Here is a 24,289-nt window from a genome sequence, read left to right as displayed (position 1 = left end):
TTGTGGGCAGAATGTCGATGCTCTGTGAAGCGGTCACCCAGTCTACGCTTCGTTTCCCCAATGCCGAGAGAACCACATGGTGAGCAGCGAGTGCAATAGGCTCAATTGTGAGAAGTGCAGGTAAAGTGCTGCCCTCACCTGGAAGGTGCGTCGGCCTTTGGATATGGGGGACATAAATGGGCAGGTGTTACACCCTTTGGCGGTTGCAGGTAAAGATACCCTGTGGGGGCGTGGGGTGGTGTTGGGAGTGAAGGAAGAGTAGACCAGGAAAAGCCAGGCGAGTTCCTTGAACCTGGGTGGATGGCACTTGTAATGACACGGATTAATCAAGGACACTCAGTGCCGACTGGTCACGTTTGACAAATTTGTTTGAATCTTTTGAGGAGAGTTTATGAAGGTAATGCATCGATGTGATTACTGGCCCTTTCTGATCAGGTGCCTCATTGCAGAGCGGGCCCCTTTGAGCAGTTGATTTAGTTTATCCGGGTTTGAGCAAAGCCTTTCACAAGGTCCCACATGTGAGACTGATGAAGAAACAAAGCCACATAGGATCCAGGGTAACTTGACAAGTTGGACCCAGAATTAGTTTACTGGCAGGAGACAGGATGGTGGGTAGAAGACTGTGTGTTTTTGTGACTGGAGGCAGGTGTGAAGGAGTCAGTGCTGTGTCCCTCATTATTTGTGATATATAAAAACGTCATGATACAAGGACAGAAAGCCGAATTAAAGTACACTCGCTACCTCCGTATTCACGGCACCACAAAATTAAACCCTTGAAAGACCCCAAAATTGACTTCAGTGGTTCCTAATTGGTCAGTATACTGAGTACAGGAGTTGGGAGCTCATGTTGCAGCTGTACAGGACATTGGTTAGGCCACTGTTGGAATATTGCGTGCAGTTCTGGTCTCCCTCCTATCGGGAAGATGTTGTGAAACTTGAAAGGGTTCAGAAAAGATTTACAAGGATGTTGCCAGGGTTGGAGGATTTGAGCTATAGGGAGAGGCTGAACAGGCTGGGGCTGTTTTCCCTGCAGCGTCGGAGGCTGAGGGGAGACCTTATAGAGGTTTACAAAATTATGAGGGGCATGGATAGGATAAATAGACAAGGTCTTTTCCCTGGAGTCGGGGAGTCCAGACCTAGAGGGCATAGGTTTAGGGTGAGGGGGGAAAGATATAAAAGAGACCTAAGGGGCAGCTTTTTCACACAGAGGGTGGTACGTGTATGGAATGAGCTGCCAGAGGATGTGGTGGAGGCTGGTACAATTGCAACATTTAAAAGGCATTTGGATGGGTATATGAATAGAAAGTGTTTGGAGGGATACGGGCCAGGTGCTGGCAGGTGGGACTAGATTGGGTTGGGATATCTGGTCAGCATGGATGAGTTGGGCCGAAGGGTCTGTTTCCGTGCTGTACCTCTCTCTGACTACAGACCGTGAGCTGGAGAACGGGACAAGTGTAGTCAGATCCTTGTTGGCTGGTGTGCAGGCTGTAAGAGAAAAACCACATTGAGATGGAACAGAGAGAGAGAAAAAGCAGACTAACAAGGGTAGGAGAAACAGTGAGAGAGAAACTAGACCAACATAGGACAGAGAGAGGGAGAAACTGAGGACTGCAGATGCTGGAGATCAAGAGTCGAGAGTGTGGGGCTGGAAAAGCGCAGCAGGTCAGGCAACATCCGAGGAGCAGGAGAATCGGCTTTTCGGGCATAAGCCCTTCATCAGAAAAACAATGAGAAGGACAAAGGATTTGGAGAGCAGACCCAGACCAACACTTGAAGGAGAAAGAGAAACCAGACCAATGTGGGATTTGAGTACAGGAGCAGGGATGGCTTGCTGCAATTGTGCAGGGTTTTGGTGAGACCACACCTGGAATGTTGTGTGCAGTTTTGCTCTCTTTATCTGAGCTCTTACTGTGACAGGGGCACAGCGAAGGTTTACCGGCCCGATTCCTGTGCTGGCAGGACCGAAGAACGAGGAGGCGTTGAATTGATTAGGATTATGTTTGCTAGAGTTGAAATAACGAGAGGGGATTGTGCAGGAACCTATAAAATTCCTACCAGGATGAGGCAGGCTGCATGTAGAAAGGATGTTCCTGATGGCATGGGTGTCTGGAACCAGGGATCATAATCTAAGGATACAGGGTAAACTATTTAAAGAAAAGAGTTCAGGAGAAATTTCTTCATTCAGAGCGGTGATCTAGTGGACTTTGCTAGGACAGAGAGCAGTCAAGGCAAAAACATTGTGATTTCAAGAGGGAGTTGGATATATTACTGAGGCATTAAGGGATCAAAGTGCTTTGGGAATACTGCGTTCAGCTGTATCTCCCTGCTATAAAGAAGGCTGTTGTGAAACTTGAAAGGGTTTAGCAAAGATTGACAAGGGTGTTGCCAGGGTTGGAGGGTTTGAGTGACATGGGAGAGGCTGAATAGGCTGGGGCTGCTTGTCCCTGGAGCGTTAGAGGCTGAGGGGGTTACCTTATAATGATCTGTTAGATCATAAGGGACATGGATAGGGTGAATAGCCAAGGTAGGGGAGTCCAAAACTAGAGGGCATAGGTTTTAAGGTGAGAGGGCAAAGATTTAAAAGGGACCTAAGGGGCAACGTTTTCACACAGAGGGTAGCGCGTGTGTGGAATGAGCTGCCAGAGGAAGTGGTGAAGGCTGGTACTAATACAGTATTTAAAAGGCATCTGTATGGGTATATGAATAGGAAGGGTTTGGAGGGATATGGCAAATGGGACTAGATTAGGTTGGGATATCGGATCGGTATGGACAAGTTGGACCAAAGGGTCTGTTTCCGTCCTGTATATCTCAATGACTCTATAGCTGTATTGGGTCAAAAGCAAAACGGACCATTAAATTGGATGTTAATAGACCATAACGGTCATAATGAAGGACAGAATGACCTACTTTGACTTTTCTGTTTCTGTAGAACAGGGGGAGAGAGAGAGAGAGAAAGAAACAAAGTCAAACAAGACAGAAAGACTAGAGAAATGTTAGACTGACAGAGGATAGAGAGAGAAAGTAAACCGACAGGAGATAGGAAGAGACCTTCTGTAGTACTGTAAACATCCATGGGATCAAGCTTGGATATTGTTCAGGTCATTTTAATGGGGACTGCTGGTTATCTGAGGAGTCATGGGGGGTGGCACGGTGGCTCAGTGGTTAGCACTGCTGCCTCACAACACCAGGGACCCAGGTTCGATTCCAGCCTCGGGGCGACTGTCTGTGTGGAGTTTGCACATTCTCCCCGTGTCTGCATGAGTTTCCTCCTGCAGTCCAAAGATGTGCATGTTAGGGTAGATTGGCCATGCTAAATTGCCCGTAGTGTTAGGTGCTTTAGTCAGGGGTAAATATAGGGTAGGGGGAATGGGTCTGGGTGGGATACTCTTCGGAGGGTGGGTGTGGACTTGTTCAGCCGAAGGCGCCTGTAGGGAATCTAATTCTAATTCATGATTGTCGTTGAACTTGTCAGTAAGCATCTCTGACCTCCTGGTTTTGAGGCTGGTCCTGATCACATGCAGGCACTAAAATGCTGCCGTTCCCTCCACCTAACTGTGTCTGCCATGTGGTCCTGTTTTTGGGAGACTCCCTTGTTGTCAAGCCCAGTACAGACGGATGCTGCTACTGTGAGCTCTGTTTACACTCTGGGCAGGTGGGGCTGAAGGGAAAGGGGGAGGTGGGCCGTCGCCATGGCAACGCGCGGGCTTTCATTGCTTTTACCTGGTTTCCACTTTCTCTCGATGGCAAGTCTCGCACCTTCCCGGACATTCCTCCTCCTCCACTTTGTGGGGGTCTTTGGCCAGTGATTTCCCAGGTGTCCGCAGGAATGCCACCAGTGATGCCTTGAGGGTATCACCGAAGTGCGTTGTGTGTCCGCCAGCCGTTTTGGAGCTGAGGGGGAGAGCACCTGCTTGGGGGAGTCCCGTGTCGGGCATGCGGACAACTTGCCCAGCTGTTCGAGGGTGGCCAGTGCCTGGAGGTGTCTGCCGTGGACAGTCCACGTCTCAGAGTCAACATCACCACGGCTTCAGTGTGGGATCTGATGTTATGGTGTTTGTTGAACACCCTTTTCTGCAGGCGGCCCAAGGCTGAGCTAGCGCGCTGGGTCTCATCGTCAACAGCTGCCTTGGTCAAACGGACACTAGTGAGGGATTGGAAGTGGTCAGCATTCTCTAAGGCCTCCTTTTGGCCCTTGATGAAGTTGCTGGGGGGAGCGGTTTGATCCACAATGCCAGGCCGGGTCGAGAGGATCCTTGTCTTGTGAGTGTTCAGAGTGAGACCCACGCTCTCCTATGCCTCCGTGAAAGTGCTGACGATGGCCTAGAGTACGTCCTCTGAGACTGACCTACACAAGCGTCATCTCCAGCAGAGCTGGGCTGAGAAATGGCAGATGGGGTTCGACCTGGATAAATGCGAAGTGATGCATTTTGGAAGGTCGAACTCAAATGCTGGATATAGGATTAAAGACAGGATTCTTGGCAGTGTGGAGGAACAGAGGGATCTGGGTGTGCAAGTACATAGATCCCTCAAAGTTGCCACCCAAGTGGATAGGGTTGTTAAGAAAGCATGTGGTGTTTTGGCTCTCATTAACAGGGGGATTGAGTTTAAGAGCCGCGAGGTTTTGCTGCAGCTCTACAAGTCCCTGGTGAGACCACACTTGGAATATTGTGTCCAGTTTTGGTCACCCTACTATAGGAAAGATAGAGAGGCTTTAGAGAGGGTGCAAAGAAGGTTTACCAGGATGCTGCCTGGACTGGAAGGCTTGCATTATGAAGAAACATTGAGTAAGCTCGGACTTTTCTCTCTGCAGAGAAGGAGGAAGAGAGGAGACCTGATCGAGGTGTACAAAATAATGAGAGGAATAGATTGGATTAGATTCCTTACAATGTAGAAACAGGCCCTTCGGCCCAACAAGTCCACACTGACCTGCCAAAGCGCAACCCACCCAGACCCATTCCCCTACATTTACCCCTTCACCTAACACTGTGGGGCAATTTAGCACGGCCAGTTCACCTAACCTGCACACCTTTGGACTGTGGGAGGAAACCGGAGCACCCAGAGGAAACCCACACAGACACTGGGAGGATGTGCAAACTCCACACAGATACGGTCACCCCGAGGCTGGAATTGAGCCAGGCACCCTGGCGCTGTGAGGCAGCAGTGCTAACCACTGAGCCACCGTGTCGTCCCTTTATAGGAAGGGTTTGGAGGGATATGGGCCAAATAGAACTAGATTTATTGAGGATATCTGGTTTATTAGGAGGAAAGCTTAGGCAAGACATCAAAGGTAGGTTCTTTACGCAGAGAGTTGTGAATGCATGGAATGCGTTGCCAGCGATAATGGTGGAAGCAGAGTCACTAGGGACCCTTAAGTGACTGCTGGGCATGCACATGGTTAAATTATTTTCTTTTAGGTTAGGAATAATCCTGGGCACAACATCGTAGGCTGAAGGGCCTGTTCTGTGCTGTACTTTTCTATGTTCTATGTTTGTGTGGCGCGATTTATTGTTCCTATAAATCGGACGGCTATGAGCAAGTCACCTACTGCATAATGTATCCCATCCCCAATTGTTGATGTAGCTGTCAGGTCCTTGATTTCACAAGGTTTTCCAGACTTTGCTCGATTTTGTCCCTATTTTGTGCAACCTCGCTGAGTCGGTGGATTTGTTTTTTTTTTCGCGACAAGACGGGAGAGTTGTTTTCACCACTGGCGGTGTTTCCTTCAGCTGCGAGCCAGAGTGGATAGGATTGGGCTGTGGTTATGGACGCCGGCAGTTTTAGTGTGGATCCTGAAAGGATTGGATGTTTACACCTTGAGCCGCTAGCGAGGCACTGCGGTAAGAAAAGTTGTGTTTGGAGACTTCCCCAAATTCCCCCAGTAGTTTGCAACAGTTCCTCCCTGAGCTAAATAGCATCAGTCAGGAGCTGGTTTCCCTTGTAGCTCCCGGCTGTTGTGATACACTGAGGCAAGATTGGGCTGAAAGAGCCCACGCTGGACTCTGTGATTAATTCGGCAGCATTCACCTTGAGATGTTGGCTGGGATCCCGAGTCTCTGCTTCTCTGTTGTTTTCTTGTATTTTGCTTTGTTGCCTTGTCTTTCTGAAAAGAAGACAAAGAAGAAAGAAAATTTACAGCCCGGGAACAGGCCCTTCGGCCCTCCAAGCCTGTGCCGATCCAAATCCACCGTCTAAACCTATCGCCCAATTCCTAAGCATCTGTATCCCTCTGCTCCCCACCTACTCATGCATCTGTCCAGGTGCACCTTAAATGAATTTACCATGCCTGCCTCTACCACCTCTGCTGGTAACGCGTTCCAGGCACCCACCACCCTCAGTGTGAAGTACTTTCCACATGTATTCCCCTTAAAGTTTTCTCCTCTCACCTTGAATCCCTCACCCTAGGAAAAAGCTTACCTGTATCCACCCGGTCTATCCTCTTCATGATTTTGTACAGCTCAATCAGGTTCGTCCTCAATCTCCTCTTTTCTAATGAAAACAAACCTAACCTACTCAACCTGTCTTCACAGCTGGCACCTTCCATACCAGGCAACATCCTCGTAAACCATCCCTGCACCCTCTCCAAAACATCCACATCCTTTTGGTAATGTGGCGACCAGAACTGTACGCAGTAGTCTAAATGCACCCGAATGAAGTATTTTACAATGTTAACATGACTTGCCAGTTCTGATACTCAATACCCCATCCGATGAAGGCAAGCATACTATATGCCTTCTTGACCACTCTATCCACCTGTGCAGCAACCTTCAGGGTACAATGAGCCTGAACTCCCAGGTCTCTCTGCCCATCAACCTTTCCCAAGGCTCTTCCGTTGACAGTATAGTTCGCTCTTGAATTAGACCTTCCGAAATGCATCACCTCACATTTGCCTGGACTGAACGCCATCTGCCACCTCTCCACCCAACTCTCCAGTCTGTCTATATCCTCCTGTATTCTTTGACAATCCTCTATGCTTTCTGCTTCTCCACCGATCTTCGTGTCACCTGCAAACTTGCAGATCGTACCCACAGTGCACAATAACGTCATATTCCCAGGCTAACCAGAGACTTTTCCCCCAGGGCAGGATTGACTGGTACGAGAAGTCATAGTTTGAAGATAGTAGGAGATATTAGGTATAAAGGAGACCGCAGAGGTAGGTTCTTTACGCAGAGAGTTGTGAATGCATGGTATGCATTGCCAACTGTGGTGGTGAAAGCAGAGTCATTAGGGACATTTAAGTGACTGCTGGCCATGCACATGGATAGCAGTGAGTTGAGGGGTAGGTTAGGTTATTTTATTTTAGATTAGGATTAATCCTTGGCACAACATCGTGGGCCGGAGGGCCTGTTCTGTGCTGTACATTTCCATATCCTTTGTTCTACCTGGTGCTCCGGCTCACTGACGCTGGTCGGGGCTGGTTTTGGTTTTGGCTCAGAGGCAGAAGAATGGGCCGAATTTCCCCCTGGCCTCTGTAGGTCAGCTCCAGTCTGCCAGGGAAGCCCGTCGGTGAGGAGGTGAAGCTTCGCAGCGCGGTAGCTGTTTTGTTGCCCCCACCTCCATGCGGAACGGTTTTGAACGGAGGGTTTCGGTCAGACTGAGCGGGAGTAGGAGAATGCCAATCAGCCCTTGGGCCTTGTTCAGCAGCATCACGTCAAGTCCACACTCCCACCGACACGCAATAGCCTTTAACCTCCCACCCCCGGCTTAAAAATCTATCTGCCACTGGCAGAAAAAATATTCGAGGTCTCACGGCCGTCTGAGAGAGAAAGAGACAAATGTTGCAAATGGGCGACTCCAGAGTTTGAAGCTGTGACCCCCAATTGTAAATTCTCCCACAAACGTCAACCTGCTCTCCGCGTCTGTTCCAAGCCTGGATATCGTCTGGTTCCCGTTGCGTTGGAACCAGGGCTGCCTCAGTATGTGAAGACTCGCGCGAACAGTGCTGTACGTTGTGTGATCACCAGCGGGCTCCTGACCTTACCATCCGAGGGAGTGTCAGCGATGAAGGAGCTGGAGATGGTCGGGTCTTGGACAGTGCCCTGAGCAACACCTGCAGCGTTGTCCGAGAGCTGAGACTGATCCATAACCATCCTCCTGCGTGCGCCAGGTCTGACTCCAACCAGTGGAGAGTTTGCCCCTGAAACCCTTTGCTTCCAGGCACTTTGTTGGCAGACTCGGTCACACGCGACCTTGTCCCTCTCCTCTCCTCTCCTCTCCCCTCCCCTCTTTTGTCCACATCTAAAGTGAGGCGGGACTGAGACCAGGAGCGGCGTGACCCTGATGGAACCCAAACTGGGTGTCACCGAGCAGCTGCTGTTCGATACCCCTTCCACTCCTTCACCGATGTTCGAATGTAGACCGATAGTTGGCTGGATCGGTTTGGCCCTGTTTTTAGTGTACAGTCCTGCCTGGGCGATTTTCCACATTGTCGGGTAGGTGCCAGTGTTTTAAGTGTACTGGAAGAGCTCAGCGAGGGCAGCGGCAAGTTCTGGAGTCTTCAGTACTGTCGCTGGGATGTTGCCAGGTTCCATCGCCTTTGCACTATTCAGCTGTTCCTCGATTCACGTGAATTGGCCAAAGGCTGGTGTCTGTGATGCTGGAGACCTCTGGATTTGGCCGAGATGGGTCATCGCAGGACTTACACACTTAATAGTAGGGTCCGAGGGAGTGTTGCTGAACAAAGAGACCTCGGAGTGCAGGTTCATAGCTCCTTGAAAGTGGAGTCACTTGTAGATAGAATAGTGAAGAAGGCGTTTGGTCTGCTTTCTTTTATCGGTCAGAATATTGGGCACAGGAGTTGGGAGGTCATGTTGCGGCTATACAGGACATTGGTTAGGCCACTGTTGGAATATTGTGTGCAATTCTGGTCTCCTTCCTATCGGAAAGATGTTGTGAAACTTGAAAGGGCTCAGAAAAGATTTACAAGTTTGTGGCCAGGGTTGGAGGATTTGAGCTACAGGGAGAGGCTGAACAGGCTGGGGCTGTTTTCCCTGGAGCGTCGGAGGCTGAGGGGTGACGTTAAAGAGGTTTATAAAATCATGAGGGGCATGGATAGGATAAATAGGCAAAGTCTTTTCTCTGGGGTCGGGGAGTCCAGAACTAGAGGACATAGGTTTAGGGTGAGAGGGGAAAGATATAAAAGAGACCTAAGGGGCAACTTTTTCACACAGAGGGTGGTACGTGTATGGAATGAGCTGCCAGAGGAAGTGGGTGGAGGCTGGTACAACTGCAACATTTAAAAGGCATTTGGATGGGTATATGAACAGGAAGGGATTGGAGGGATATGGGCCGGGTGCTGGCAGGTGGGACTAGATTGGATTGGGATATCTGGTCGGCATGGACGGGTTGGACTGAAGGGTCTGTTTCCATGCTGTACATCTCTATGACTCTATTCACCCAGCACTTCTGGGTAAAGATTGCTGTGAAAGCTTCAGCCTGACCTTTAGCAATGAAGTGCTGCGCTCCCCCATCGCTGAGGATGGGGAGATATCAGTAGAGCCTCCTCCTTCTCCAGTGAGTTGTTTAGTGTCCACCACCACCGTTCATGAGCGGATGTGGCAGGACTGCAGAGCTTAGGTATGATCCGTTGGCTGTGGGACCGCTTGGTTTGATCACTAGCCGCTTATGTTGTGTGGTACACAAGTATTCCCGTTTGGTAGCTTCACCAGATTGATATTGCATGTTTCGGTACGTGTAACATTGCTGCTGGCATGCCCTGTTGTACTCTGCAACACCCTGGCTGGACGGTCATGGTGGAGTCTGGGATATGCAAGGCCATCAGGTTGCAGATTGCGCTTGATTGAAACACAAAAGATTACGCTGGTGAGCAGCTCAGCTCTTGACTCCTACCCGTCCACTATCGACAAGACACAAGTCAGGCGTGTGATGGAGTACTCCCTACTTGCCTGGGTGGATGCAGCTCCCAAAAACACTCAAGAAGCTTGACACCATCCAAGGGAAAGCAGCCCCGACTTGATTGGCACCACATCGACTCCATCCACAGCTGACACTGAGTTACGGCAGTGTGTACTATCCACACGATTGGCACCACATCGACTCCATCCACAGCTGACACTGGGTTACAGCAGTGTGTCCTACCCACACGATTGGCACCACATCGACTCCATCCACAGCTGACACTGGGTTACAGCAGTGTGTCCTACCCACACGATTGGCACCACATCGACTCCATCCACAGCTGACACTGGGTTACAGCAGTGTGTCCTATCCACACGATTGGCACCACATCGACTCCATCCACAGCTGACACTGGGTTACAGCAGTGTGTCCTATCCACACGATTGGCACCACATCGACTCCATCCACAGCTGACACTGGGTTACAGCAGTGTGTCCTACCCACACGATTGGCACCACATCGACTCCATCCACAGCTGACACTGGGATACAGCAGTGTGTCCTACCCACACGATTGGCACCACATCGACTCCATCCACAGCTGACACTGAGTTACGGCAGTGTGTACTATCCACACGATTGGCACCACATCGACTCCATCCACAGCTGACGCTGGGATACAGCAGTGTGTCCTACCCACACGATTGGCACCACATCGACTCCATCCACAGCTGACACTGGGTTACAGCAGTGTGTACTACCTACACGATTGGCACCACATCGACTCCATCCACAGCTGACACTGGGTTACAGCAGTGTGTCCTATCCACACGATTGGCACCATATCGACTCCATCCACAGCTGACGCTGGGTTACAGCAGTGTGTCCTACCCACACGATTGGCACCACATCGACTCCATCCACAGCTGACGCTGGGTTACAGCAGTGTGTCCTATCTACACGATTGGCACCACATCGACTCCATCCACAGCTGACGCTGGGTTACAGCAGTGTGTCCTACCCACACTATGCACTGCAGGCAATTCTCCACAGACCTTCCGCATCCACAACCACTTCCTTTCTGAAGGAAGGCAGGTGCTGCAGTTACCTCGGGACTGCACCGGCCGAATTTCCTCTCCAAGCCGCTCCCCAGCCTGACCCGGAAATATATCGCCATTCCTCCGCTGTGGCAAGGAGTCGGAATCCCGGGCTTGCCTCCCCCGGCAGCGTGGGCTGCCTGACAGCACGGGGGATCGCAGGGGTTCACCCAGCCCCCTTCTCAGGGGCAGCTTGGGGCAGGCAGGAAACATTGGCTATCCAGCGTGACTCTCAGCGCAGAGAGCAGTGCCAAAGCCAGTCATACCTTCCCCGATTACAATTCCATTCAACTGCAGCCCAACCCGTCCTCCCATCACAACCTGCCCCTTCCAAATATTCTTCCAGTGAAACACCTCAGTGCATTCATTTCCCTTCCTTGAGTAAATGTGACCAGATTCCAAAGGTAGCCTCACTCAATGGTTTCTCCCTGCGTCGCTGTTCGAGATGGTAAACTCTGTTTCTTTCCTTGCAGACGTCTGTGCGCGCAAAGCCTCAAAGCCGGATTCCCGGAAGGCAGCCCTGCCTTTACCCAGGTGAGCGGCGGTGCCTTGTTGAGTGATGACCGGGACGAAGTAAGGGAATTGGCTGTGGTCACTGGGTTTGGAGAGAGACCAAACATTTGGTGGGAATGCAGGTGCTGCGAACACAGAGGGGTACAGACAGATCGAGTGAGTTGAGAGAAACCTGTTGGCCAGTGGGGCACAAGGTGGGAAGCTGAGAGGTTATGCACTCTGACAGGAGGACTCAAACATGGATGTTGTGGAAGTGGGGAAGGATTGACAGTTCCGAAAAGCGTGCCCGGTTCCCTCATTTTACTGAGGACGGCATTCTGCTTTATCGTACCTAGACTTTGTTGCTGCAGATCCACACTCCCCGCTTCCCACTGATATGGTGTGGGCAGCCACTCCATTCAAGGGCACTGAGGGCTGGTAACAATGTGAATGGGCTCCTCGTGCCCAGTGCAGTGGCACCCTATCCTCAGTGTCACTTGCATTGTGCCTGCAGGTCTGGTTTCTCTCTGTCTGTCTGTGTGTGTCTCTCTCTCTGTCTCTTTCTGTCTCTCTCTGTGTCTCTCTGTCTGTGTCCCCCCTGCATCTCTTTCCTCCCCCCCCCAAAAAAAATCTCTCTTTTCCCCCAACTTCTCCTTTGCTGCCCCATATCGGTCTGGGGTTTCTCCCTCCCCGTCTCACTGTATTTTCCGTTTTCCTCGGGCATCTGTCTCTGTCTCTCTCTCTCTCTCTCTCTCTCTGTGTTTTCTCTGTCTCTCTCTCTCTCTCTCTCTGTCCCATGTCAGTCTACTTTCTGTCTGCGTTTGTCCAGTGTTGGTCTGTGTGTTTTCTCTCTGTCTCTGTGTCTGTCTGTCTCTCTCTTTTTCTCTCTCTCTCTTTCTCTTTCTCTCTCTCTCTCTCTCTCTCTCTCTCTCTCTCTCTCTCTCTCTCTCTCTCTCTCTCTCTCTCTCTATCTGTTTTCTCTGTCTGTCTCTCTCTCTCTCTCTGTCCCATGTCAGTCTGCTTTCTGTCTGCATTTGTCCAGTGTTGGTCTGTGTGTTTTCTCTCTCTCTCTCTCTGTCTGTCTCTCTCTCTCTCCATCTGTCTCTCTCTCTCTCTCCATCTGTCTCTCTGTCTGTCTCTGTCTCTCTGTTTTCTCTGTCTCTCTCTCTCTCTTTTTCTCTCTCTCTCTCTCTCTCTCTCTCTGTCTCTCACACTGTCCCATATTCCTCTGCTTTCTTTCCCATCTTGGTTTACAAAGAACGACTGAGCCCCGATGGGCTACTTCCTGTGAGCGAATCCTTGTTTTGTATATAGGTGGGGGGAGGGGAAGGTGAGACCCCCCCTGCCTTGTCCTGCCTTGTAGTGCAGCCATTGAGGTTGGAGATAGAAAAGGCGCCTCTGAAAAGCTCTTGGGAGCTGAAAGCAGAGCAGTTCCTGGAGGGAGCGGTGGGGGATGGGAGTGGGGGAGGAGGGGCAGTTTCCTGCTGCTGCTGCTTCCTCTCACAATGGACGCAGCTATTAACATGCCTCTACAGGGAGCCGGCACTGGAGCACAAAGCAAACGGGGTTGTTTTGTCTGTCTACCTCAGAGCCAGCAACCGACCCAGAGCCTCAGCCTGCAAACGGGAGCAGCGAAAGGGCAGGTCGCGAGCAAGCACGCGGCTGGCCAAGTCCGCAAAGGTGGAGAGCAGCGATGAGGCGCCAAGTGATGAGGAGGCTGCAGGTCCCGAGGCTCTGTCAGCGCCGTCTTCCCCAGAGGCACAGTCCGAGAGCGGCGAGGAGAACGCGGTGGATCCCGAGTCTCTGTCAGCGCCGTCTTCCCCAGAGGCACAGTCCGAGAGCGGCGAGGACGACGCGGTGGATCCCGACACTCTGTCAGCGCCGTCTTCTCCGGAAGCAGATTCTGACGCTGAGAGTGGCGAGGAGGGTTCGAGTGACAGCACCGAAGATCCAGATCAGACAGAGTCTGAGAACAGGTTAGCCAGCTGTCAGGAATGGGATGTGATATCCAGAGAAGTGGAAAAATGCTGCAAATGTAGTTTCCCAGGGTGATCCGCACAGGCTGTTACAGACAGTCTCTATCCGACACACAATTACTCTCTCTCACACGTGTACTGTCTCACTCCCGGACCGTCCGGGTCATGTACAATTACTCTCTCTCACACGTGTACTGTCTCACTCAAGGACCGTCCGGGTCATGTACAATTACTCTCTCTCACACGTGTACTGTCTGACTCCCAGACATGACCAGGACGGTCCAGAAGTCAGACAGTACACGTGTGAGAGGGAGTAATTGTACATGACCCCTCGGTCCGGGAGTCAGACAGTACACGTGTGAGAGAGAGTAAATGTACATGACCCGGACGGTCCGGGAGTCAGACAGTACACGTGTGAGAGAGAGTAATTGTACATGACCCGGACGGTCCGGGAGACAGACAGTACACGTGTGAGAGAGAGTAATTGTACATGATCCGGACGGTCTGGGAGTCAGACAGTACACGTGTGAGAGAGAGAGAGTACGTGTACATGACCCGGACGGTCCGCAAGTCCGACAGTACAGGTGTGAGAGAGAGTAATTGTACATGACCCGGACGGTCCGGGAGTCAGACAGGACCGTCTGGTACAATTACTCTCTCTCACACGTGTACTGTCTGATTCCCGGACCGTCCGGGTCATGTACAATTACTCTCTCACACGTGTACTGTCTGACTCCCAGACCGTGTGGGTCATGTACAATTACTCTCTCTCACACGTGTACTGTCTGACTCCCGGACCGTCCGGGTCATGTACAATTACTCTCTCTCACACGTGTACTGTCTCACTCCCGGACCGTCCGGGTCATGTACAATTACTCTCTCACACGTGTACTGTCTGACTCCCAGACATGACCAGGACGGTCCAGAAGTCAGACAGTACACGTGTGAGAGGGAGTAATTGTACATGACCGCTCGGTCCGGGAGTCAGACAGTACACGTGTGAGAGAGAGTAATTGTACATGACCCGGACGGTCCGGGAGTCAGACAGTACACGTGTGAGAGAGAGTAATTGTACATGATCCGGACGGTCTGGGAGTCAGACAGTACACGTGTGAGAGAGAGAGAGTACGTGTACATGACCCGGACGGTCCGCAAGTCCGACAGTACAGGTGTGAGAGAGAGTAATTGTACATGACCCGGACGGTCCGGGAGTCAGACAGGACCGTCTGGTACATTTACTCTCTCTCACACGTGTACTGTCTGATTCCCGGACCGTCCGGGTCATGTACAATTACTCTCTCACACGTGTACTGTCTGACTCCCGGACCGTCCGGTTCATGTCCAATTACTCTCTCTCACACGTGAATTGTCTGACTCCCGGACCGTCCGGGTCATGTACACTTACTCTCTCTCACACGTGTATTGTCTGACTCCTGGACCGTCCGGGTCATGTACACTTACTCTCTCTCACACGTGTACTGTCTGAATCCCGGACCGTCCGGGTCATGTACAATTACTCTCTCACACGTGTACTGTCTCACTCCCGGACCGTCCGGGTCATGTATAATTACTCTCTCTTACACGTGTACTGTCTGACTCCCAGACCGTCCGGGTCATGTACATTTACTCTCTCACATACGTGTACTGTCTGACTCCTGGACACGTGTGAGAGAGAGTAATTGTACATGAACCAGGCGGTCCTGGAAGTCAGACAGTACACGTGTGAGCGAGAGTAATTGTACATGAAGCGGACGATCCGGGAGTGAGACAGTCCACGTGTGAGAGAGAGAGTAATTGTACATGACCCGGACGGTCTGGGAGTCAGACAGTACAGGTGTGAGAGAGAGTAATTGTGCATGACCCGGACGGTCTGGAAGTCAGACGTAGACGTGTGAGAGAGAGTAATTGTACATGAACCGGACGGTCCGGGAGTCAGACAGGACCGTCTGGTACAATTACTCTCTCTCATACTTGTACTGTCTGACTCCCAGACCGTCCGGGTCATGTACAATTACTCTCTATCACACGTGTACTGTCTGACTCCCGGACCGTCAGGGTCATGTACAATTACTCTCTCTCACACATGTACTGTCTGACTCCCGGACCGTCCGGTTCATGTACAATTACTCTCTCTCACACGTGTACTGTCTGACTCCCGGACCGTCCGGGTCATGTACAATTACTCTCTCTCTCACACGTGTACTGTCTGACTCCCGGACCGTCCGGGTCATGTACAATTACACTCTCTCTCTCACACGTGTACTGTCTGACTTCAGGATCCGGGTCATGTACAATTACTCTCTCTCACACGTGTACTGTCTGACTCCCGGACCGTCTGAGTCATGTACAATTGCTCTCTCTCACACGTGTACAGTCTGAATCCCGGACCGTCCGGGTCATGTACAGTTACTCTCTCTCACACGTGTACTGTCTGACTTCCGGATCCGGGTCATGTACAATTACTCTCTCTCACACGTGTACTGTCTGACTTCCGGATCCGGGTCATGTACAATTACTCTCTCTCACACGTGTACTGTCTGACTCCCGGACCATTCGGGTCATGTACAGTTACTCTCTCTCAAATGTGTACTGTCTGACTCCTGGATCCGGGTCATGTACAATTACTCTCTCTCACATGTGTACTGTCTGACTTCCGGATCCGGGTCATGTACAATTACTCTCTCTCACACGTGTACTGTCTGACTCCCGGACCATTCGGGTCATGTACAGTTACTCTCTCTCACATGTGTACTGTCTGACTCCCGGACAGTCCGGGTCATGTACAGTTACTCTCTCTCACACGTGTACTGTCTGACGTCCGGACCGTCTGGGTCATGTATAATTACTCTCTCTCACATGTTGACTGTCTGCTTCCCGGACCGTCCGGGTCATGTACAATTACTCTCTCTCACACGTGTACTGTCTGACTCCCGGACCGTCCGGGTCATGTACAATTACTCTCTCTCACACGTGTACTGTCTGACTCCCGGACCATTCGGGTCATGTACAGTTACTCTCTCTCACATGTGTACTGTCTGACTCCCGGACAGTCCGGGTCATGTACAGTTACTCTCTCTCACACGTGTACTGTCTGACGTCCGGACCGTCTGGGTCATGTATAATTACTCTCTCTCACATGTTGACTGTCTGATTCCCGGACCGTCCGGGTCATGTACAATTACTCTCTCTCACACGTGTACTGTCTGACTCCCGGACCATCCTGTTCATGTACAATTACTCTCTCTCACACGTGTACTGTCTGACTCCCAGAACGTCCGGGTCATGTACAATTACTCTCTCTCACACGTGTACTGTCGGACTTCCGGACCGTCCGGGTCATGTACAATTATTCTCTCTCACACGTGCACTCTCTGACTCCCGGATCGTCCGGTTCATGTACAATTGCTCTCTCACACGTGTACTGTCTGACTCCCGGACCGTCCGGTTCATGTACAATTATTCTCTCTCACAAGTGTACTCTCTGACTCCCGGACCATCCTCTTCATGTACAATTACTCTCTCTCACACGTGTACTGTCTGACTCCCGGACCGTCCGGGTCATGTACAATTACTCTCTCACACACGTGTACTGTCTGACTCCCGGACCGTCCGGTTCATGTACAATTATTCTCTCTCACAAGTGTACTGTCTGACTCCCGGACCATCCGGGTCATGTACAATTACTCTCTCTCACACGTGTACTGTCTGACTCCCGGACCGTCCGGGTCATGTACAATTACTCTCTCTCACATGTATACTGTCTGACTCCCGGACCGTCCGGGTCATGTACAATTACTCTCTCTCACACGTATACTGTCTGACTCCCGGACCGTCCGGGTCACGTACAATTACTTTCTCTCACACATGTACTGTCTGACTCCCGGACCGTCCGGTTCATGTACAATTGCTCTCTCTCACACATGTACTGTCTGACTCCCGGACCGTCCGGTTCATGTACAATTGCTCTCTCTCACACATGTACTGTCTGACGCCCGGACCGCCTGGGGCATGTACAATTACTGTCTCTCACACTTGTACTGTCTGACGCCCGGACCATTCGGGTCATGTACAGTTACTCTCTCTCACATGTGTACTGTCTGACTCCCGGACAGTCCGGGTCATGTACAGTTACTCTCTCTCACACGTGTACTGTCTGACGTCCGGACCGTCTGGGTCATGTATAATTACTCTCTCTCACATGTTGACTGTCTGATTCCCGGACCGTCCGGGTCATGTACAATTACTCTCTCTCACACGTGTACTGTCTGACTCCCGGAACATCCTGTTCATGTACAATTACTCTCTCTCACACGTGTACTGTCTGACTCCCAGAACGTCCGGGTCATGTACAATTACTCTCTCTCACACGTGTACTGTCGGACTTCCGGACCGTCCGGGTCATGTACAATTATTCTCTCTCACACGTGCACTCTCTGACTCCCGGATCGTCCGGTTCATGTACAATTGCTCTCTCACACGTGTACTGTCTGACTCCCGGACCGTCCGGTTCATGTACAATTATTCTCTCTCACAAGTGTACTCTCTGACTCCCGGACCATCCTCTTCATGTACAATTACTCTCTCTCACACGTGTACTGTCTGACTCCCGGACCGTCCGGGTCATGTACAATTACTCTCTCACACACGTGTACTGTCTGACTCCCGGACCGTCCGGTTCATGTACAATTATTCTCTCTCACAAGTGTACTGTCTGACTCCCGGACCATCCGGGTCATGTACAATTACTCTCTCTCACACGTGTACTGTCTGACTCCCGGACCGTCCGGGTCATGTACAATTACTCTCTCTCACATGTATACTGTCTGACTCCCGGACCGTCCGGGTCATGTACAATTACTCTCTCTCACACGTATACTGTCTGACTCCCGGACCGTCCGGGTCACGTACAATTACTTTCTCTCACACATGTACTGTCTGACTCCCGGACCGTCCGGTTCATGTACAATTGCTCTCTCTCACACATGTACTGTCTGACTCCCGGACCGTCCGGTTCATGTACAATTGCTCTCTCTCACACATGTACTGTCTGACGCCCGGACCGCCTGGGGCATGTACAATTACTGTCTCTCACACTTGTACTGTCTGACGCCCGGATCGCCTGGGGCATGTACAATTACTCTCTCTCACACGTTTACTGTCTCACGCCCGAACCGTCTGTGTCATGTACAATCACTCTCTCACACATGTGTACTGTCTGACTCCCGGACCGTCCGGGTCATGTACAATTACTCCCTCTCACACATGTACTGTCTGACTCCCGGACCGTCCGGGTCATGTACAATTACTCTCTCTCACACGTGTACTGTCTGTCTCCCGGACCATCCGGGTCATGTACAATTACTCTCTCACACACGTGTACTGTCTGACTCCTAGACCGTCCGGGTCATGTACAATTACTCTCTCTCACACGTGTACTGTCTGACTCCCGGACCGTCCGGGTCATGTACAATTACTCTCTCTCACACATGTATTGTCTGACGCCCGGACCGCCTGGGGCATGTACAATTACTCTCTCTCACACGTATACTGTCTGGTTCCCGGACTGTCTGGTTCATGTACAATTACTCTCTCACACACGTGTACCGTCTGAATCCCGGACCGTCCGGGTCATGTACAATTACTCTCTGTCACACGTGTACTGTCTGACTCCCGGACCGTCTGGTTCATGTACAATTACTCTCTCTCACACGTGTACCGTCTGAATCCCAGACCGTCCGGTTCATGTACAATTACTCTCTCTCACACGTGTACTGTCTGACTCCCGGACCGTCCGGGTCATGTACAATTACTCTCTCTCACGCGTGTACTGTCTAACTCCCGACCGTCCGGGTCACGTACGATTACTCTCTCACACACGTGTACTGTCTGACTCCCGGACCGTCCGGGTCGTGTACAATTACTCTCTCACACGTGTACTGTCTGACTCCCGGACCGTCCGGGTCATGTACAATTACTCTCTCTCACACGTGTACTGTCTGACTCCCGACCATCCAGGTCATGTACAATTACTCTCTCTCACACGTGTACTGTCTGACTCCCGGACCGTCTGGTTCATGTACAATTACTCTCTCTCATATGTGTACTGTCGGACTCCCGGACCGTCCGGGTCATGTACAATTACTCTCTCTCACACGTGTGCTGTCTGACTCCCGGACCGTCCGGTTCATGTACAATTACTCTCTCTCACGTGTACAGTCTAACTCCCGACCGTCCGGGTCATGTACAATTACTCTCTCTCACACGTGTACTGTCTGACTCCCAGACCATCCAGGTCATGTACAATTACTCTCTCTCACACGTGTACTGTCTGACTCCCAGAACGACGGGTCATGTACAATTACTCTCTCTCACACGTGTACTGTCTGACTCCCGGACCGTCCGGTTCTGGTACAATTACTCTCTCTCACACGTGTACTGTCTGACTCCCGGACCGTCCGGGTCATGTACAATTACTCTCTCAGACATGTACTGTCTGACGCCCGGAATGCCTGGGGCATGTAAAATTACTCTCTCTCATACGTGTACTGTCTGACTCCCGGACCGTCCGGGTCATGTACAATTGCTCTCTCTCACACATTTATTGTCTGACTCCCGGAACGTCCGGGTCATGTAGAATTACTCTCTCACACACGTGTACTGTCTGATTCCACGACCGTCTGGTTCATGTAGAATTATTCTCTCACACGTGTAATGTCTGACTCCCGGACCATCCAGTTCATGTACAATTACTCTCTCTCACACGTGTACTGTCTGACTCCCAGACCGTCCGGGTCATGTACAATTCTTCTCTCTCACACGTGTACTGTCTGACTCCCGACCGTCCGGATCATGTCCCATTACTCTCTCTCACACGTGTACTGTCTGACTCCCGGACCGTCCGGCTCGTCCTATCTGACTCCCGGACTGTCCGGGTCATGTACAATTACTCTCTCTCACACGTGTACTGTCTGACTCCCGGACCGTCGGGGTCGTCCTGTCTGACTTCCGGACCGTCTGGATCATGTACAATTACTCTCTCTCACACGTGTACTGTCTTACTCCGGGACCGTCCGGGTCATGTACAATTACTCTCTCTCACACGTGTACTGTCTGACTCCCGACCGTCCGGATCATGTACCATTACTCTCTCTCACACGTGTACTGTCTGACTCCCGACCATCCAGGTCATGTACAATTACTCTCTCTCACACGTGTACTGTCTGACTCCCGACCGTCCGGGTCATGTACCATTACTCTCTCTCACACGTGTATTGTCTGACTCCCGGACCGTCCGGGTCATGTACAATTACGCTCTCTCACACGTGTCTTGTCTCAGTCCGGGGCCGTCCGGGTCATGTACAATTACTCTCTATCACACGTGTACTGTCTGACTCCCGGACCGTCCGGGTCACGTACAATTACTCTCTCTCACACATGTACTGTCTGACTCCCGGATCGTCCGGGTCATGTACAATTATTCTCTCTTACACGTGTACTGTCTGACTCCCGGACCGTCCGGGTCATGTACAATTACTCTCTCTCACACGTGTGCTGTCTGACTCCCGGACCGTCTGGTTCATATACAATTACTCTCTATCACACGTGTACTGTCTGACTCCCAGACCGTCTGGTTCATGTACAATTACTCTCTCTCACACGTGTACTGTCTGACGCCCGCACCGCCTGGGGCATGTACAATTGCTCTCTCTCACACGTGTACTGTCTGACTCCCGAACCGTCCGGGTCATGTACAATTACTCTCTCTCACGAGTGTGCTGTTTGACTCCCGGACCGCCTGGGTCATGTACAATTACTCTCTCACACATGTATTGTCTGACGCCCGGACCGTCCGGTTCATGTACAATTACTCTCTCTCACACGTGTACCGTCTGAATCCCGGACCGTCCGGTTCATGTACAATTACTCTCTCTCACACGTGTACTGTCTGACTCCCGGACCGTCCGGGTCATGTACAGTTACTCTCTCTCACACGTGTACTGTCTGACTCCCGGACCGTCCGGGTCATGTACAGTTACTCTCTCTCACATGTGTACTGTCTGTCTCCCGGACCGTCCGGGTCATGTACAATTACTCTCTCTAACGCGTGTACTGTCTGACTCCCGACCGTCCGGGTCACGTACAATTACTCTCTCACACACGTGTACTGTCTGACTCCCGGACCGTCCGGGTCATGTACAATTACTCTCTCACAGATGTGTACTGTCTGACTCCCGGACCGTCCGGGTCATGTACAATTACTCTCTCTCACACGTGTACTGTCTGACTCCCGGAACGTCCGGGTCGTGTACAATTACTCTCTCACACGTGTACTGTCTGACTCCCGGACCGTCCAGGTCATGTACAATTACTCTCTCACACGTGTACTGTCTGACTCCCGGACCGTCCAGGTCATGTACAATTACTCTCTCACACATGTATTGTCTGACGCCCGGACCGCCTGGGGCATGTACAATTACTCTCTCTCACACGTGTACCGTCTGAATCCCGGACCGTCCGGTTCATGTACAATTACTCTCTCTCACATGTGTACTGTCGGACTCCCGGAACGTCCGGGTCATGTACAATTACTCTCTCTCACACGTGTGTGCTGTCTGACTCCCGGACCGTCCGGTTCATGTACAATTATTCTCTCTCACATGTGTACAGTCTGACTCCCGACCGTCCGGGTCATGTACAATTACTCTCTCTCACAGGTGTACTGTCTGACTCCCAGACCATCCAGGTCATGTACAATTACTCTCTCTCACACGTGTACTGTCTGACACCCGGACCGTCCGGGTCATGTACAATTACTCTCTCTCACACGTGTACTGTCTGACTCCCGGACCGTCCGGTTCTGGTACAATTACTCTCTCTCACACGTGTACTGTCTGACTCCCGGACCGTCTGGTTCATGTACAATTACTCTCTGTCACACGTGTACTGTCTGACTCCCAGAACGACGGGTCATGTACAATTACTCTCTCTCACACGTGTACTGTCTGATTCCCGGACTGTCCGGTTCATGTACAATTACTCTCTCTCACACGTGTACTGTCTGACTCCCGACCGTCCGGTTCTGGTACAATTACTCTTTCTCACACGTGTACTGTCTGACTCCCAGACCATCCAGGTCATGTACAATTACTCTCTGTCACACGTGTACTGTCTGACACCCAGAACGACGGGTCATGTACAATTACTCTCTCTCACACGTGTACTATCTGATTCCCGGACTGTCCGGTTCATGTACAATTACTCTCTCTCACACGTGTACTGTCTGACTCCTGGACCGTCCGGGTCATGTACAATTACTCTCTCACACGTGCGCTGTCTGACTCCCGGACCTTCCGGGTCATGTACAATTACTCTCTCTCACACGTGTACTGTCTGACTCCCGGACCGTCCGGGTCATGTACAATTACTCTCTCTCACACGTGTACTGTCTGACGCCCGGACCGTCCGGTTCCTGTACAATTACTCTCACACGTGTACTGTTTGACTATCGGACCGTCCGGGTCATGTACAATTACTCCCTCTCACACGTGTACTGCCTGACTCCAGGACCGTCCGGGTCATGTACAATTACTCCCTCTCACACGTGTACTGTCTGACTCCCGGACCATCCGGGTCATGTACAAATACTCTCTCACACGTGTACTGTCTGACCCCCGGACCGTCCGGGTCATGTACAATTACTCTCTCTCACACGTGTACTGTCTGACTCCCAACCGTCCGGGTCATGTACAATTACTCTCTCTCACACGTGTACTGTCTGACTCCCGGACCGTCCGGGTCATGTACAATTACTCTCTCACACACGTGTACTGTCTGATTCCCGGACCGTCCGGGTCATGTACAATTACTCTCTCTCATACGTGTACTGTCTGACTCCCGGACCGTCCGGTTCATGTACCATTACTCTCTCTCACACGTGTACTGTCTGACTCCCGACCATCCAGGTCATGTACAATTACTCTCTCTCACACGTGTACTGTCTGACTCCCGGACCGTCCGGGTCATGTACAGTTACTCTCTCTCAAATGTGTACTGTCTGACTCCCGGTTCCGGGTCATGTACAATTACTCTCTCTCACATGTGTACTGTCTGACTTCCGGTTCCGGGTCATGTACAGTTACTCTCTCTCACACGTGTACTGTCTGACTCCCGGACCGTCCGGGTCACGTACAATTACTCTCTCACACACGTGTACTGTCTGACTCCAGGACCGTCCGGGTCATGTACAATTACTCTCTCACACGTGCGCTGTCTGACTCCCGGACCTTCCGGGTCATGTACAATTACTCTCTCTCACACGTATACTGTCTGACTCCCGGACCGTCCGGGTCATGTACAATTACTCTCTCTCACACGTGTACTGTCTGACGCCCGGACCGTCCGGTTCCTGTACAATTACTCTCACACGTGTACTGTTTGACTATCGGACCGTCCGGGTCATGTACAATTACTCCCTCTCACACGTGTACTGCCTGACTCCCGGACCGTCCGATTCATGTACAATTGCTCTCTCTCACACATTTACTGTCTGACTCCCGGAACGTCCGGGTCATGTACAATTACTCTCTCACACACGTGTACTGTCTGATTCCACGACCGTCTGGTTCATGTACAATTACTCTCTCACACGTGTAATGTCTGACTCCCGGACCATCCAGTTCATGTACAATTACTCTCTCTCACACGTGTACTGTCTGACTCCCAGACCGTCCGGGTCATGTACAATTATTCTCTCTCACACGTGTACTGTCTGACTCCCGACCGTCCGGATCATGTCCCATTACTCTCTCTCACACGTGTACTGTCTGACTCCCGGACCGTCCGGGTCGTCCTGTCTGACTTCCGGACCGTC

General features: G+C 51.3%; 1 protein-coding gene across 1 annotated transcript in view; it reads left to right on the top strand.

Annotated features, from left to right (window-relative positions):
- LOC122543501 (uncharacterized) overlaps nucleotides 1–24,289 on the top strand; it is a 112,622-nt gene that overhangs the window by 8,836 nt on the left and 79,497 nt on the right. Inside the window, exons 2-3 of the mRNA XM_087974204.1 lie at nucleotides 11,425–11,485; nucleotides 13,033–13,419. Coding sequence (XP_087830330.1) covers nucleotides 11,425–11,485; nucleotides 13,033–13,419 — 448 coding nt within the window. The remainder of the gene's footprint in view (nucleotides 1–11,424; nucleotides 11,486–13,032; nucleotides 13,420–24,289) is intronic.

Source organism: Chiloscyllium plagiosum, unplaced genomic scaffold (assembly GCF_037043375.1).
Source record: "Chiloscyllium plagiosum isolate Xiang-an unplaced genomic scaffold, Cpla_swu_hap1 HiC_scaffold_27, whole genome shotgun sequence".
Taxonomy (NCBI): domain Eukaryota; kingdom Metazoa; phylum Chordata; class Chondrichthyes; order Orectolobiformes; family Hemiscylliidae; genus Chiloscyllium; species Chiloscyllium plagiosum.
Note: the sequence above shows the minus strand (reverse complement) of the source record. Positions and strands in the feature narration are given on the sequence as shown.